The 18466-nt window shown below is 37.1% G+C and overlaps 1 protein-coding gene across 1 annotated transcript; it reads left to right on the top strand.

The window, feature by feature from the left end:
- The first annotated feature begins 835 nt into the window (after nucleotides 1–835).
- Nucleotides 836–13219, top strand: LOC144970253 (uncharacterized). The gene is made up of 5 exons (XM_078909697.1): nucleotides 836–1261; nucleotides 3742–3907; nucleotides 5677–5860; nucleotides 8009–8193; nucleotides 9055–13219. The coding sequence occupies exons 1-5, from the start codon at nucleotides 1176–1178 to the stop codon at nucleotides 10075–10077; spliced, it is 1644 nt and encodes a 547-aa protein (XP_078765823.1). The 5' UTR covers nucleotides 836–1175; the 3' UTR covers nucleotides 10078–13219.
- The last annotated feature ends 5247 nt before the right edge of the window (nucleotides 13220–18466 follow it).

The following is an 18466-nucleotide window of genomic DNA, read 5'->3' as shown; positions in this document are numbered from 1 at the left end:
CTGGGAGGGCGATTCTCGCTTTCACATTTAATTATCAAATTATAGTTTGCTGCTCGCTGCCTACTCTTAATCACCTGTCACGGCGATTAGTTCAACCATGTGTTGGAATATTGAATATGAACACAGTCATTTATCTTGTTTTTGGTGAATGACATCATTTTATAACAGCTGTTTTTGACATGAAAAAAAAAATGAATGAAAAAATAGGCCACGAAACCAATGAGGCAAAAGCTGTCTCGGCCAAACTTCCTCACAGCTGACTTCTGTTTTGTATAAAATGTAACAAAAACAAATGATAAAACCGGGTTCGGAGCTTCCTTAAAGCAAGATTTGTTAGCATAGCATGATGAGAAAATAGATGATTTGATTCTATCATACCAGATAAAAACAAAATATATTCGTAGAAAAGCGTGAAAATAGATACCAAAATACAAACAAAAACAGCTGAGGCAATAATATTGTGAATGATCGGATGGGTGAGCTTCATTTCGCAATCCGCGATAACCAGCCAGTCAGCTGACACATTCGAACTGTCAGCTGATCATGAATTCCACAGGGACACAAGGAGAACTTTTTTTGCGAAAAAAAAAAAGTTGGTTAAATAGACAGCCAGGCTGTTTAATAATCTCAAAAAACATCTTTTAAACTTTCAATTATCAATTATGATTGAAATAAAATATTTAAAATTTAGTAATCATTCAATTACAATCATAAATTCTTGGTAATTTCAAAAAATTCTCCTCTCAATTAACATGGAATTTGGCCAAGTTCAACCGAGTCCAATCGTTTGTTTTTTGTTTCCCATGTTGGACCAATCAGATGCATCTCGTACACTGAGTTGTAAGTCTTCCGCATGAATATATAGTTCAACATGTTTTAATGAAAGTTTTGATAAATACAATCAACATGTATAGTATGAGCAATTATTAAGTTTGAATGTGTCATGAGTGCTTATAGGCTTTATTGAGTAAATCTTTTACTGTCTAATATTGAAATAAATTTGGATTCCATCACCAGTTGCTGAAAAATGAATTGACCAACAGCTGTTTCCCGCCAATTATTACTCATTCTTGCAGCGTCACGCGGAGTCTATCGTACCACGTCGACTCTTCAATCGTAAACATTCATTGTTTTACTGGATTATTCAGTGCTTAATTTATAAATTATATTTCAAAATGTCTGTGGATTTTAGGAGCAGTGAAAGACGTCGTTATGTGAATGATTTACAAGCCAGAGAAAAAGAAATTGCAGCAGTTCTCAAGTAAGTTTGGGGAAAGTAGTACGCAAGCATGTCACGCATAAACATTGTAGTACGGAAGCGTGGTTCTGGTTGTCCTTAGAGTAGAGTAATTTGTTACACTGACTTTTACCAGTGAACCACTCAAATTTGCGATAGGTGATGATTTGCCTTTTTAATTTACTTGTCTGCATGTTAAAACCGATTTTTCGCGCTTTTTAATATCATATTGTTCTATTTCAAGTCTCGAGTTTTCCTTGTTATCCGTTAGCAGTCGACTGACTTTGCTTCCGCATGTGTAAAGGGCAGGGACTACAACTATCAGCTGTTTACCTTGTTTAGACAATGGGCTTAATTTTTGCCCACGTTAATTATTTGTGAAACACCTGGATTCGCTAAAAATTACATCACTATTCCATCCCCATATTTTGTAATGTTTATGTTTACATACCCAGTTTCGTTTGATATAAACTTGAGTCAGGGAGGCCTTAGCCTCCCGAATATCCCACTCAGCCCACTGGTCCCACCAATTACATCACCTCTGGCCGTCCACACTTTTGCTTTACAATTGAGATAAACAATAATACGAAACTTTACTTGGTTTTGTTTTGCTGTCCGGTTTATCCAATGGTATCATGTTTATAAAAATAAAAGTACGGATTTAAAAGGAACGGAAAACATTTATTTTCAATTAATTTTTTAGTAACAAGACTATAATTTTTTTCTGATCGTGAAAAGGGATGGTATAGTTGTCCAGTCCTGATACGAAATGTAAAGTTTTTGACGTTAATAGGCGTTTAAAAATCTCTCTCTCTCTCTCTCTCTCTCTCTCTCTCTCTCTCTCTCTCTCTCTCTCTCTCTCTCTCTCTCTCTCTCTCTCTCTCTCTCTCTTTCTTTATGAAACAATTTTTCTTCTATGATCTAAATCTATGGGCATCGAGGATTCATTAGGTTTCCTCCTGTCCCTTATAAGTCTAATTATATTGCCATTGGTTGTCGTTATTATGGCACTTAATAATAAGTTAAGAAATCCATTACTTTCATTTGTTGTTTAACTTTATATTAGTCTAGTATTAGGTCTTGATAATTTTTCTTTATCACTTCAGACGTATATATTAATCGTTCATTGCTCTTGTTTAAAGGTGGGTAAATTACCCGAGTAAATTTTGATTTATCTTGGACAGAATTTCTAAGTATGGGGAGATTGCAAATTCACAACACCCCCCCCCCCCCTTGCTCGGTATCCTCTCAAAATGACTCACTAAATGAGCAATTCATAGTTTCTACTTCGGTGTAATTGGAAAAAAAATCCTCCAAATCTTGTCTATTTCTATGAATATTTATTTTCATAGATCGTACTTAATTTTTTCATTCATATCTTTGAATTGTCTAAAATTACTGATAATATCATCACTTCGATCAGATTGTGACAGTCTTAGTGACCGCTGCACGCAGGTAAAGTCTGCAGTCACGCGAGAACAATTAGTTCCCACTTTGAAAATGGCCGACTGCCAGCGATCGTCAATGGACGATTGCCAGCATTTCTTAGCAGACCGGCTTTCTCCCCTTGGCCCAGAGCCAAAAAAAAACTTCGGCGTCGAGACGACCGAAGTGGAGGCCATGTTGTTTTGTTATGGTATTCGCCTTCTTCGGATGAGGTAGCGTTTACGTCCGTGGTTAGGCCTGATCTATGAATCGGTTGGTTAGCGATGTCGCATGACTGGCCAGAGAGGTCGAATGCCTACTACAACCGCGCCGGTGCTCTGCGCATCGACAACGATGGCAACAACTTTGCGAGGACAGGCCACCATTGTAGTCAAGTTGTAGTAGAACGTAGAACTGCATTGATCGCCTTATCAACGCACGCGGTAGCGTTTTCTAAATTTAGATTTTCATTACAATTTGCACTCGCTGGGTTCGCCAAGAACCTCTCGTGCGTTGCCTTCGGTTATCTTATCAACCCGCACGCGCGTATTGTAGGGGCATGTGAATTGATAACTACCGGACATTCAATCGCACGACCTTGCAATGGACTTAGCATTTAATTATGTGTGAATGAGTATTGTTTGAAGTTTGTTTTTATCTTTTCAGAATTCATTTTAAAATTATCATATAAACTTAATTCCATTATCTGAGATGACCAAGGCCAGGGGAGCGGCGAGGGGAGTTTAAAACAAACAATAACCCCAAATAAACCATTCGATTTCCGAGACGACCAAATAACTTAAAGTACAAGACCTAAAATTATATACCTTATAAAGAATTGTAAAGCTAGGCAAAAAAGCTTTTGGAGTCTCACAATGTTACACTCTACCTGAAGCTTTACAAACGTGGACTCTGATACTAATCCAATCCATACTAATGTAGCTTCAGACATTTACAACCTCTAGACAAATTACCAACCTTGTTTTGTTTTTTCTAGCATTTATATAAAATTCCCTGTCAATTTTTACAAAATTGATAGTCATGCTCATATCTATATCTGATTTGTTTGTCTTCAACAGAGTGTCTTCACCATCTTCCCCTAAGTCTCAACAGCAGCTAAATGACAAACGTGTGCGTCGAGAGATTGCAAATGGCAATGAGCGCAGACGAATGCAGTGTATCAATGCTGGATTTACCTCCCTCAGAGCCCTCATTCCTCATTTGGAAGGGGAGAAGCTTAGCAAGGTATTTATTATATTTGGCTCTGTAATGTATTGATTATACCATCAATATATATGAAAAAAAATATCCTGGGCAGCGATTTTTCGGGATTTAGATTGGGGGGGGGGGGGGGGGGGGGTCTCTGTTTTGTACCCAGTTAATATCGAGTTTCGTTTCCTTGTCAGGCTGTGTGACATTGAGCAAGTCTCCTTACTCTGGTTGACTGCGATGCTACAGTTCGGCTGATATTTGCCTAGTCTTCCATTGGAAGAAACAATAGACTCTAAAGAAACATTTTCCCCCTGAAGTAGGAAAAAAAATCAATGTTTTAATTTTACTCTGGTGTGTTGCGTGCATATCCGTGCTTGAGCATTAGAATTAATCAACAAAATGTAGATCTAGTTCACATCTGATCCTTTTTACCCACTTCATTCTGGACTATAGCAATAGTCTTTTATTTTGTCTTATTTATTAATTAAATGAAACTGTATACTGCATAGTGGTTAACATGTTGTAGAAATTAATTGTATTCCCATTCATAAACTACATACAGTTGGTTAACCTGTTGTAGAAATTAATTGTATTCCCATTCATAAACTACATTCAGTCCCTCATTGCCTCTTAAAGCGCTGTTAAAAAGAAATTTGGCTTGAAATAGAATGTGTAATCTCCCTTGTTCATTCATGCCCGAGATCTGTTTCACTTCACATCGCCTGCCTATCCGTGAATAATGAATACACATACTACAACACAACAGCTCTCTTCTCAACTCTCTTTCCACAATCTCCCACTCAGCAGTGTATGGCTGCCTTTCTCATTCATCCAGTCATTCATTGGTTCGTTGACTGAAATCACTAGTGCGAATCAATGTAGTGAATAGAGATGAAAGGGCTATCCATAGATCAATGTTCCTATCTCCTCTTTTGGTTATGTATAACGCTGGATAAGCTTGATCATAGTTATCATTATCAGACTACTCTCTCTCTCTCTCTCTCTCTCTCACACACACTCTCTCTCTCTCTCTCTCACACACACACACACTGCCAAGCACAACATACACACACACACACACACACACACACACTCATTCTCTCTCTCTTTCTTCCTTTAAAAAAATAGCAATGAAGCCCCATGCAACAGTTCAACCACTCCTGTCAACTGACTGGATCTAGGTGTTACATATTATGGTGAAGAATGTCGGGCGTGTGTCATTCTTTTTCTGAAAGGGTTGGTTTGGTCTTCACATCGCTGATTATTGAGTCTATAATATAGTCTTTTGACTGACGGTCTAGCTGTCTCTCTTATCCCCTCGCGTCTGTCATTCCCATTCACCGGTTATACAGCTCTGTGGGCTGTGACCGACTGGATGACTGATTCAGCTACGTTTGCGTAAAAATGTTAGATTATTTTGTTCGTAGTTAGCATTCATTCATTCAATACCTCATGTGTGTAGGGAGGGCAAGTTTGTTTGTTTTTTTGTTTTTAAAAAAAAAAGGGGGGGGGGGGGGGGTCTGTCAGGATTGGTCCTTTTGTTAAGACACTTGACTTGCATTTTTCTCTTCCCCTACCCACTTCCGACTTTTCATTGAGTTGAATGCAATCGCATTCCTTTAGAATGTCAGTCAATTCTATACACTGAAAATTCAAGCCTCATAACGTACCGCATTTCCCATTCCCTCATGTTTGATTGTACTATATTTGCATATTATTCTAATGTTTATTTTACTTATCAGTCTGTGTTTGTTTGTTTTTGTTAATTTATTCCTGTTTGTATGTCCTCCCACTCCATTCAGGCGGCTATCCTTCAGCAAAGCATTGACTACATCACCAGTCTTGAGAAAGATAAGAGTCGTCTGCAAATGCAATTTGAGCGTTCCACACGTCTGCTGGCAGAACTGGGACAGCAGGATAGGGTGCTTGTTGACTCGTTTGTCACAAACACACCACCGCCGTCAAAACGGAAAAAACGAGATACAGGTGAAAATTGCATGCGTCCCTACAACTTTTTACTCCCTTTTCTTTCCTTCAAAAACAATTTTCCTAATTCAAATTCGCTTTGTTTTTTTAAGTTAAGGGTTCAAAAGTTCTAATAAAACGGTTAAGGGGGAGAATGAATCAAACAACGCTGTTTTGCACTTTGCAGTTTGTTGCATGGACATTCGGGAATTTTGTTTTTCAGGTGCCACGTTACAATTGCAATGTTTTTTTTTTTTTTTTATTGAAGAAACGCAGTCTACATTAATGTTTTGCAAATCAGTAATATTAAGGAGTGGAATGTGCTTAAGACCCTGTTTTGTTTTTTTTCTATAATGATAATTCTGATTTAGATCACCATTTTTAAAAAATCCATGATATGCATCTCTCTCTTCCTTCCTTCCTCTTCACACATCCATTTTGCCCTTCAAATTATTATGATAAACCCATCCAATTAAAAATGTCATGATCATCATTGGTCAAGTATTGCTACGCTGTACAGTGATGCCAAAACTCCGGTTTCACCGGAAAAAACTCCGGTCTGGAGCAAAAAATTCCGGGCTCCGGGCAACTTCCGTCAAATTCCGGTGAGGTCAATTTGTTCCAAGGATACCCCCCCCCCCCCCTTCCAACCACCACATCATCATCATTACCACTAGTATTACAACCATCATCACCACCACTACTACTGCAACCACCACCACATCATCATCACTACCACTACTACTACAACCACCAGCTTCACATCATCACTACCACTACTACTACAACCACCACTACCACATCATCTTCACGACCTCTACTACTACAACCACCACCACATCATCGTCACTACTACTACAACCACCACCACTACATCGTCATTACCACCACTACTACAACCACCACCACCACATCATCATTACCATTACTACTACAACCACCACCACCACATCATCACTACCACTACTACTACAACCACATCATCATTACCACTACTACTACAACCACCACCACATCATCATTACCACTACTACTACAACCACCACCACATCATCATTACCACTACTACTACAACCACCAGCACCACATCATTATCACGACCAGTACTACTACAACCACCACCACATCATCATCATGACCAGTACTACTACAACCACCACCACCACATTATCATCACTACCACGACTACTACTACAACCACCACCACATCATCATCACTACCATTTGTACTACAACCACCACCACCACCACCACATCAACATCACAACCACCTACTAAACACCACCACATCATTATCATCACGACCACAACTACTACAACCACAATACCACCACCATATCATCACGACCACAACTACTACTTCAACCAGCACCACCACCATATCATCATCACTACCACTACTACCTCAACCACCACCACCACCACCATATCATCATCACTACCACTACAACTACAACATCAACCACTATCACATCTTCATCATCTCTCCCACTATTACTACAACCACCACCACATCATCCTCACTACCACCAGTACTACAATCTCTACCATTAGGTTTTGGCGCTTTACTTCATTTGAAATAAGGAAACTTTGGGATTGTAATTTGCAATGTGTTTATGTATCATAATATACACTGTAATTCTAATCAGTTATCTATTTAGAACTATACAATATGTAAGCTCAATGCCAAATATCGTTCCAATTCCTTTTTTTTTTTGTGCGCGGAAATTCCTCTTTCGGCATTGAAATTCCTACGAGTGGTGGCTGAAACTCCTGTGAGCGAAATTCAAAGTTGGCATCTCTGGCTGTATGTAAGTCTGTCGTGACACACATTTTTATGAATGATTTTATGGTCAATCCTTGCCAAAGCTTAGAGCTGTTAGTCACCAAGTATCAATCATATGCTTTTAGATAGGGCAACATGTTTGGAATGTGGATTGGGAAATAGAGATGAAGTGGTATTATTTTTATTATTGGAGGAGGGGGGGGGGGGGGTACCTATGTCTTTGATACTGATACTAATTATTATTGTTTAATATTGGAAACATTAAAATAAAAATCAGAAAATGTTCACGTGAAGGGCACATTTTGATACACAATAAATTTTTTAAACCATCATTGATTATTTTTCTGTGGGTTGATATTTATTTCTTGTTTCTTCACCCACAGAATCTTCAGATGAAGGTGTAGGGTCTCTGTCAGATGCATCAGATGACTGTGGAACAGCTGACTTGCGTCAGAAGAACGAAGCCTTGAGACACCAGATGGATAGGGAAAAACAACGCGGAGACTCCTTGGAAGAGGAAAACAGAAGCCTTAGGAATCTCATCTTCTTGATGCAGAAGCAGAAAAATGTAAGGGTGATTCTTCTGCCTTTTATTGATATGGTTGTTATTTGTCCAGCTCTTTTTGACAAGGACCTTGGCCTTGGGCGTTGTTTTCAAACTCATTTTATTCGTCCTGTCCAAGGTTGACACAATTCTTTGAGATCCCTTTGATGTTAGACATTTTCTATTTTCTTTGTCAAAAATTATATATAATTATATACAAGCAACTAAAAGGAGAAATGAAATGTAGAAAATGTATGCATTTTAATAGGTCTTGTGAAGATGGCACGATATTGATACATGTTTATATTTTAGAAAGACATTTAATGATAATTAGTGTTAAGTTGTGGAATTGAAAAGGGTCTAGATTAATGTTGGAATAGCAGTTGTTTTTGAGGTGTATTTTTTTTAAAGGGAAAACATATACTTTAATTTTAATAATATGATATTATAATGAAAATGATGGTTGCTGTTCTGGGTTTCCCCTTTATCAAAAGAAATTAAACGTGTAAAAAAAAAAGGTTAGATGTTAGGGGAAAAAAAAGAAGAAAAAGATATATAAAGGAACTATATATTGTTATGTTTACATTATCCACAAGATGTCAAGACTATTCAGTACAGTGTCAGCTGGGAATATTTTAAAGTGTGAATCCATTGTATAGATTCACTGTGGTGTGGAACATTAAAAAGGAATAATGCACTTACCCACCACTCATGATATGTTTATGTATACAATGTATTTGACATTGCAGTAACATATAATCAGCATTAATTTTTTTGTCATCTTATGATTTTCTTGTGTTGTCCTCTTGATTTTATATAAGGTTATTTTGCACTACAGCCAACCGATAATTGAATTAAGACTTTTTTTTTTTCACCTGTCAACAGGAATCAAAGCCAGTCACATTGGTAGCCTCAGCAAACTTACCTGAGGAAACTCGTGTCAGAGATGTGGCTGAGATGATGTCTCCAAGATTGAATTATACCCCTCCTCTACATCAGGATGAGATTATGGAGTACAGCATCACTGCTGCTCGTCCAGCATCTCTCACTCCAGATAGTACCATAACCATGGCAGCTATGGCCTCCCCTCCTACCAGCATTGGTCGTAATGGGGAACCCGTCAACATTATGACATCTGATGCACCAATTGATCATCGTGACACTCCTTCTACTGGATATCACAGCGCTACTTCTCCATCTCTCATCAGCATGTCAAGTCCAGCCTTGACCACTGAGAATATCATAACATCTACCAATGCCATAACTAATGTGGCAACATCTCAGCAAACGTCTGTTGCTTCATCAGATTCATCATTTCTCCACAATTACGCCCATCGTGACCACCCTCGACGTAGACGTCATCAGGCACAACTTGAACGTGAGAGAATAGAGGAAGAAGAGAGACAACAGAAAGAACAGGAAGAGATGCAGTTGCGTCTACAGCAACAACAATCTCTATCAGCCACCACCTACATCCCAAGATCCTCAGTTCATAGCCTTGACATTTTGGCAGAAGCAGCAAATCATGTCAAAGACGAAAGACCAAATAATCTTTATGAAGACATTAAACCATTTCAAGTTAGTCAACCTGTTGTGTATCAACTATCAGAAGATGCTGCAACTAGGCTTGGTGTTCAAACAGACATGATTATTTCAGAAAATGATAGGTTAAGTCCTCCTACTTCAACAACAATCCTCACCTCATCAGCATCTCTCCATCAACCTATTTTACATCAGAACATCAACGTCGATTCTCCCATCCCCATCATTGTCACAACAGCAGCAACATCAGAAAATATCAGCAGAAGTAGTTTTTCAGATAAATATCCCATTGCCACACATCTTCTTCACAGACCCCTCCACACTCCTTTCACACGTCCAGGTGTAATCGTACAGAAGCAACATTGACAGGGAAAAAAATTGACTTATAATGTTCACTATCATTTTTCACCAATTCATATTGTGACACTAGAGGATATAGAAGTTATGAATATAATCTTGGGTTAAGTAAACATTTTCAAGAATTTTTGCCAAAGAAAAGATGAATTCTCTGAATTTACTATTTTTTGGGGGTTATCTAGCACAGCACTGGATGCCAATAATATTAAAAATGATACTTAAGTAGGGAAGACTAGGAGGTGTTATTTCAAAAATTTGGATTATCGACATTCAAATCAAAAGGATGCCCAATGAATTTTGTTCTTTTTTCCAAGGTGATATTTTCCTTTTTGCAGCTCCCATAACAGCTTAGGATTGTAAATTCTTCTGTTATTATTTTTTCATCGAATTGATATTCAGCTGCTCACAGGAGTGGGAAATGTTTCATTAATAAAAAAACTTGAGCTTTTTCTATAGCGCACTATCCACTAAAAGTGCTCAAAGCGCTTGACTTTACTATATTGAACGCGATAGAGCTGCTAAAGTTTTCTGTATCTTAACTGATACATTCTTAGTACTCCTAAATTAAGACTGATATGGGTTTGTGTTTTTTTTTTTGTTTTGTTTGTTGTTTTGGAAATATTGCTTTTAGCAAAACACAATTTCCCCTTTGTGCTCAAAAATCAGCTGCAAATTTTTGTTTTCTTTAATTTTAAACTGTTTGTAGTTCTAATTAAAGAGAAGGGTCAATTATAACGTTTAGGATCTATGATTGTTACGACTCTCCAAATCAGGTCTTAATCATTAAAATGACTCATTTAATCATTGTTGCAACAATAATTTATTGGACTACATCAACCACCTACCACCCACATTTGTAAAATAATCTCACTCTTAATCACTATTTATTACGGCTCATTTTACCATGTCAGATGTTTTCATTACTGTGTATTTGGAAACTAACATGTTCTATTGGTGGTAAAATGTCATGTGGGTGGGAGCGGCACCATTTTAAAAAAATTTTTTGGTGTGGGTGGGTTTTTTCTTTTTATTTTGTATGATTGTTTTTGCGAAAGGAGAATTTATATTTTTGGAGTCTTAATGGTATAAAGTAAAACTCATATTCAAATATCTTGGATCCAGGTTAACTTTTTAAAGATAATGTAAATCCTCCTTATTGAAAAGCATTGGAGGTGACACATTACAACTAGCAACAATTGTCCATAAAGTTAAAGAGACTCTGTATTCATGGCCAATGTACATTTTATTTGCATGGTTGCATGCTATAACTACTTAGAAAATTACAAGTACAACATTGATATTTTCAATTGACATGTGAATCATAAATATAGGCATCGGTTTAAATGCTGATAATGTGTTGTCAAAATTAAATAATTTTGCATCAAATCTCAGCAGTCCCTGCTTGGTCACCAATAAATATTCTTTTAATTTTAAGCGAAGAAACTGTGATTTTCAATTCCAGTAAGTAAAACTTTGATTGAACTTTGCTGTATATATTGGTCGCAAGCACCTTGGGGAGTGTGAAGTTGTTTTTTTTTATGCTTTGTTTTTTTAATTGACTATGGTTGCCGCTTTACCTGCAATATTTTTATCCATTAGTCAACTTCATTAACCAAGTCACTTTCACATTTGGGTAATGATGTTTCGGTGACAAAACATATTTATTCCTATTTGATACAAGAACAATGTCACGGCAGACTTCAACACAGTCAACAATAGCATCATGATGAAGCAGTTACAGCTGTGCTTACCTTTAAAGTGTGTATGAATTTATTTTTTTTTCTTCTCATTTTAAAAATAGTCAGTTTGGAATCTTGTTTGTAATCCAGCATCTTAAGACGGTATTATGTTGGGATGAACGAAGGTGCTGGAAATTTAATTTATAGTTATAGGCACAACCATGAAACTTTGGGTAGGTTTCTCTTCATTATGGTGAAGAACAAATACTATTTATTGCATTGCAAACACTCAAAGTTTGTATTTTCCTTTATATATTATTTCTATATTAATTTTTCTGGGTCCTCCATCCCGATACAATACCATTCTGAGATGGTGGGTTAAATTTCTTGTGGGTTTTTTTTTTTTTTTGTTGTGTTTTTTTACTTTCCACTTAAGGAAACTGGTCATTTAAATTTATTGTTTTGTTTTTGTTGTGGTTTTTTTCCATCAAATTCATGGCTTTAAATTTAAATGTTTCACAAATTCTCTTACAACTTTTATGATAGGGTTTTGAATAGCTTACCTCTGAAAATATTTTTAAAATGTTAATGTGAATACATTAAAAAGAAATACCATCCAAAGGAAGAGTAAAGATAAAATACAGTTACAGACACAACACATTTTGTCAAAATAATTGGAAATGTACAAATTGTAATTATTTTGCGTATACTTTACTTTTTACCATTCTTACTTGTATAAAACTGTTTGGTTTATTTTTCTGTACAAACATGCCTTGAACCTGCGTGCGGTAGTTTCGGCTTATGTTTTTGTGTTTCATGTTGCTCCATTGTTGCGAGTGATATTTGGTTCTCTTTGCAGTTTCGAATTTTAAAAAGTTATTGTGTTAAAAGTTTTTAGCAATGAAATATATTATCACTATTTCCAAAGATCTTTATTTGAATATAAATTCATAGGATTTTAGCCAAAACAGGTTAACATATCCAAGATATATTTTTTACGTCTTTAATTGCAAAATTGATTACTGTCATAATACAGGCAAGATGCTTTAAGCAATCGTCTGAATGTTTGATTGAATGAGATAATTTTCGGTTAGTATGATTTTAAAAGAAAATTAGACCATTGAGTCGTTGAATGCTTTTTAAAAATCAAATTTAATTTTTGGACTGCTTTAGGTTTAATTTACTTGTTTTTCAGTTCTTTCAAATGTATAGTGATACTTTTATTTTTATTGAAGAGGCCGGCAAGCTATTTTTAAAATCTAATTTGGTTAGAGTGTTGATTTCATCAAACATTTGTCTGCTTGATTAATTGTGTTTTAATTGTGTTGTTTGCCTACCCTGATCTGGTTACTTGGTTCAGTACTACCACAATGTAATTCCCACTGTTATGAGTTGGTTTGTTTGAATATACAGCGATTGATATTGCAGGCCATCTTTTGTATTTATGAATAAATAAATCTGTTTGAAATAAATTTTTTTGTTTGCGTTCATAGTGTTATGCTGGGTGGGGTTATTGACCTCCCTTAATGGACAGGAAGGTCACTTACTGTGTCTTCTATCTGTTTTCCAGCTTGCTTTCTCTCTCTGGGGCCTTTTGACCTCCCGTGGTAAGAAGAAGGTTACTTGCTGTGTCTTCTATCCCCCTATATATGTTTTTTGAGCTGTTTTCTGTCTTTGTTTTGGAATGGGATCACTTGGTTTTGTCTGATCCTGGCCGGAGTGGTTGGTTGAGAGGAAACAGTCAAATGTGTAGTACCCATTAGTTTTGGGATATTTTTTTACCTTGCCAATCATGTTTTGTTTCGAATAATATGTTATGGTTTGTAAACATTTGAGTGTATTCGGCCTCCATAAATTCAAGCTCCTTGATTTTGATATTACTTGGACAATCTCATTGAAAACTCCTTGAATTTCATTTTTTGGAGAAAACTCCATGAATTTTACTAGATCACCACTACTACAACTACATCATCATCATCATTATCAGTACCATCACCAGTTCAACCACTACAACCACAACACCATTATAACCACTGCCAACTTGAATACAACAACCACTACCACATCATCATCAACATTTACAACCACATCACCATCGCTTCCATCACTACTACAACCACCACCATCTCATCATTATCATTGTCACCGCTTCGACGACCAACCCCACCATCACAACATCATCATCAATACCACCACTACCATATCATTATCATCACAACAACTACAACCAACACCAATTCATCATTATCGTTATTACCACCACAACATCATCACGATCTCTCTCTCTCTCTCTCTCTCTCTCTCTCTCTCTCTCTCTCTCTCTCTCTCTCTCTCTCTCTCTCTCTCTCTCTCTCTCTCTCTCTCGTCAGCCGATCCTGCGTAGGACGTTGCTTCCCGAACTTTCTTGCGAAACAGATTACGGTTTTCCGCCAGTCTACTTGCTTGAGTTGCTGTCATTCCCAGCCATTCACATATATCTTGTTCCCAGCTTCTTGTTGGTCTACCTCTTCCTCTCTTGCCGTCTACCCTTGTCTGCAGAATGTGCTTTTCTAATGATTCGTGGCGAGTCGTGTGGCCAAAATAGTTCAGTTTCAATTTCTTTACAGTTTGAAGAAGAATTGGTGATTTTATTCCGATCCTTCTCAGGACTTCTTTGTTTGTTTTTCAGTCACTACTAAATCAACCACCATACCAACACATCATTGCCATTACTACCACATCATTATCACTACCAGCACCACAACATCACCATCCTTACCACCACTACCACCACATCACCATCCCTACCACCCTTACTACAACATCCACCACATCATCATCCCTACCACCTTTACTACAACATCCACCACATCATCCTCCCTACCACCCTTACTACATTCACCACATCATCAACTCTACTACAACAACCAGCACATCATCCCAAACACCATCACAACATCACCGTCCCTACAACTACTACTACAACAACCACTATCACATCATCACTACCACCAATATTGCAACCACCGCCACTACAACAACCACTACATATCCAGCCCTGCAACCACCTCCACATCACCATCCCTACCACCACCACTACAACATCGACCACATCACCATTCCGACCTCCACTATTACAACCACCACCACATCACTTTCCCTACCTCCACTACAACCACTCCAACATCACAATCTACATCTGTTGCCTATTTTGTCTTTTGCTCGTGTGCTGTCTGTCAATTGTTAATCTAGAATATTTTGACTATCCCATTTTCCTCCTTTTTACTGGCGCGGAAATGACGTTAATATTATGTCGAAAGCGCCGTAAAACCCTTAAAAACAATCATGTTATAGATAGTATGAAGTTGACGTCACTCAGGTCTTTGTTGGTTTTTTTTTTTTTTTTTTTGCCATCCGCGTTAATGAGTAATTCTCACTAAACTGTATTAACGAGACTATAAACGTTCAATGTTACACATAGATTTGTGTGTTGGTTCGTTATACTTCCGGATGGCAATGTTGTGAGCTTCTTAGCTAAGCGCATACTATCTACACATGGTCTTTTGCGTCATCTGCTCGAATGGTCGGGGGCATTCCTTACGATAAGTCATCTGTATTGTTGGAGAAGTTCTCTTATGGTAAAGATTCATATAATATAATATGCCCACACCTCTATTTCTCCTTGAGGTGATATTTTCTCTCCTTTCATCTGTTGTTCTTTTCTATGTCCAGAAATGTCATTGATTTCGTTTGCCCAAAACCCAGCTTGGGTCTTTTTAGTAAAGAAAGCATTTAAAGAGTGTCATACAAGCGGGTACAGGTTCCTATGATAATAATAGGCAGCTTGGCTCAGTGGTATGGTCTTTGCTTTGTATCCGAAAGGTACCGAGTTCGATTACCCGCCGCACTCTGTGGCCTTGAGCAAGTCACCTCGCCCTAGCTCTTTTTAGGCGCTATATTACATGTTATTCCGGTTTTCCATTGGAACAGGCACTAAAGACAGTTTTTTCTTTGGAGATAAATAAAGGGAATTCTATAATAACATAGCCATACTGTTACATTATCTTATACTAGTGTCTCTCTAGAGTGTGTGAGCTAAGCTCTCATCCCATCTTATGCATCTTTCTGGGATGGGATCCTTTGCCATAAGGGAAACAGTCTCATGCAAGTTTCTCAGATAGATTTTTCTTTTTCTTCATGTAGGTACGTTATCTCTGCGAATCTTGTCTCTTCTGGTGGATATCTGGGTCGACGTATAGAGAGTATGCGCTTGGCTAAGAAGCTCATAACATTGCCATCCGGAAGTATAACGGGACCAACACACAAAACTGTGTATACATGCACGTTTATAGTCGGGGTAATACAGTTCAGTGAGCATCACTCATAAACGCGGATGGCAAAAAAACAATAACAAAGACCTGAGTGACGTCATCTTCGAACTATCTATAGATAGAACGAAGATGACGTCACTCAAGCCTTTGTTATTGTATTTTGCCATCCGCGTTTGTGAGTGATTCTCACAAAACTGTATTAACGAGACTATAAACGTTTATGGATACACACAGTTTTGTGTGTTGGTCCGTTATACTTCCGGATGGCAATTTTATGAGCTTCATAGACAAACGCATACTATCTATACGCCGATCTGGAGAGAATAGAGACACGATTAGATTGCTTTTGTGATCAACTTTTCTCTGAATGTGTTGTGTCTTTTATTTTTTCATGGGCGTTTGTCGGCATTAACCACTAGTTTTAATATCCTAGTTACCTAAAAGTGTTGCAAGCATTTCCTTACTCATATGTAACATCTGAATCTGAAACGATAAGATGCAAAAGGCATATTATTGTAGGCCCATGAATGTACATTCTGTGCAAAACGAGCATAATGAGAGATACTGCTCATGGATCTGCTTCTCATTTATATTGAACTTGGACTTTACATATTTTTTTTCGTAGGTGCTTGTTCGCTTGGTCTTAGCCTAACTATTCTACCATATTCCTTTTAAAGAAAGGCACTGAAATGACCAAAATGTACCCCAAATGGCTTTTAAAAACCTCTTTAAACAAATAAAATATACCCACTTTTTGATTATTCCATCATCTCCATAATATACTGACTCGATCTCCGTCAAACTCACAATATCAATCTAACAAACATAACTTAGGCACCAGGAAGGTAGAAGGGGGGGGGGGGGGGGGGGTTGAACATAAACAAACGGGAAGGCTATTACTATTAACTTGTTTCATCACCAGCAACAAACTTATTAGTACCTATCAGTTTGCCCAACTGTAAAAATACAAACCATTTAAATTACAATCGATACGAGACAGAAAAAAATGCAATCTGCAATGCAGACGATCCGATATTATTTGAGGTAAATTGTGAGACTCCGGTCAAATTGACAAAACGAATTAATTGGAAAAATTATTATTATTATTATTATTATTATTATTATTATTATTATTATTATTATTATTATTATTATTATTATTTATTATTATTATTATTATTATTGTCGATGTTGTTGTTGTTGTTTTTATTATTGATATCGTTACTACTACTATTATTATTAGTAGCAGTAGTAGTATTTAATTGTTATTATTGTTATTATTATAGAGAGAAAGAGAGAGGAGGGATGGGGAAGTCTAATCACAACCTTCCGATGCGGTCTAATGCGGAAGCCCATCATATAACCAGTGTTGATCGTTTTCCGCGGATCCACGGAAATCCGTGAATTTTAGAGTGAGAGGAAGAATTTCATCATTTAAAAAAAATTACATTTCCCACCAATTAAATATACTGGCAGTGAGAGACTTGAGATTATGTGGCGGAACGAATTCATGCAGTTTCCCCGTTCTCCAAAGTTTGCTAGAATATCAATGTTACGTTTATCTATTAATCCCAATTGCTCTGAAAATTGGGGATAGTGCAGTAAAAAAATGGGCTTAAAGGCAATCGTTCATAATGTCCTCTTTTTCACATTTTGTCACCATTATCGCTAGACCCGTCCATATAATAGATAGCATGCAGATGACGTCACTCAGGCCTTTGTTATTGTTTTTGCCATCCGCGTTTGTGAGTTGTTCTCACTAAACTGTATTAACCAGACTATAAAAGTTCATGGTTACACAGAGTTTGTGTGTTGGTCCGTTATACTTCCGGATGGCAATGTTGTGAACTCCTTGGCCAAGCGCATTCTATCTATAGAAAGCCTGAGTAACCGATAAGCGCGAGTTTCAAATTGCATTAAGTCCCATTTCCATCATTCAAAGAAAACCTCTCATTTATTTAGTGACTTAAAGAGGAAAATACACGTCTTGTGTGCCTCATAAAACAATACCCTGAGTGTTTTGAAACTCCAAATTTTCCCTTGGTGATTTTATGGAGTCTAAAAAATAGCTTGAGATTGTTAACGTTTTGAAAGTCAGCTACTCATATTCAGGTATAGGTATTAAATCAAGGCAATGCGTTTATATGTTAGTATCATAATTTGCTTGTGTTAATTTACTTTTTAGTGATGTGGATAAACACAATCGAATGAAAAAAAAAAGATTTTAGATTAATTGAGAGAGAAAAAAAGAAGACAAACAATAGACGAGACAAATTACAAGCTGTGCAGAATCAATATATTATTATGCTATTCTTGTGTGTGTTTATGTGTATGTGTGTGTGTGAGTGTGTGTGTGTGTGTGTTTGTTTAACCTCTGCCAAAAATAAAAAAGGAGACAATTAATTATGA

Source organism: Berghia stephanieae, chromosome 4 (assembly GCF_034508935.2).
Source record: "Berghia stephanieae isolate SIO BIC M18660-M18661 chromosome 4, UCSD_Bste_1.3, whole genome shotgun sequence".
Taxonomy (NCBI): Eukaryota; Metazoa; Mollusca; class Gastropoda; order Nudibranchia; family Aeolidiidae; genus Berghia; species Berghia stephanieae.
This window is presented reverse-complemented; position numbering and strand designations above follow the sequence as displayed.

Excerpts from the sequence above, each read along its gene's own strand:
- LOC144970253 (XM_078909697.1), top strand. The coding sequence starts at position 1,176 with ATGTCTGTGGATTTTAGGAGCAGTGAAAGACGTCGTTATGTGAATGAT. Across the intron at positions 3,908-5,676 it reads AAGGGGAGAAGCTTAGCAAG|GCGGCTATCCTTCAGCAAAG; the intron begins GTATTTATTATA and ends CACTCCATTCAG. Across the intron at positions 5,861-8,008 it reads ACGGAAAAAACGAGATACAG|AATCTTCAGATGAAGGTGTA; the intron begins GTGAAAATTGCA and ends CTTCACCCACAG.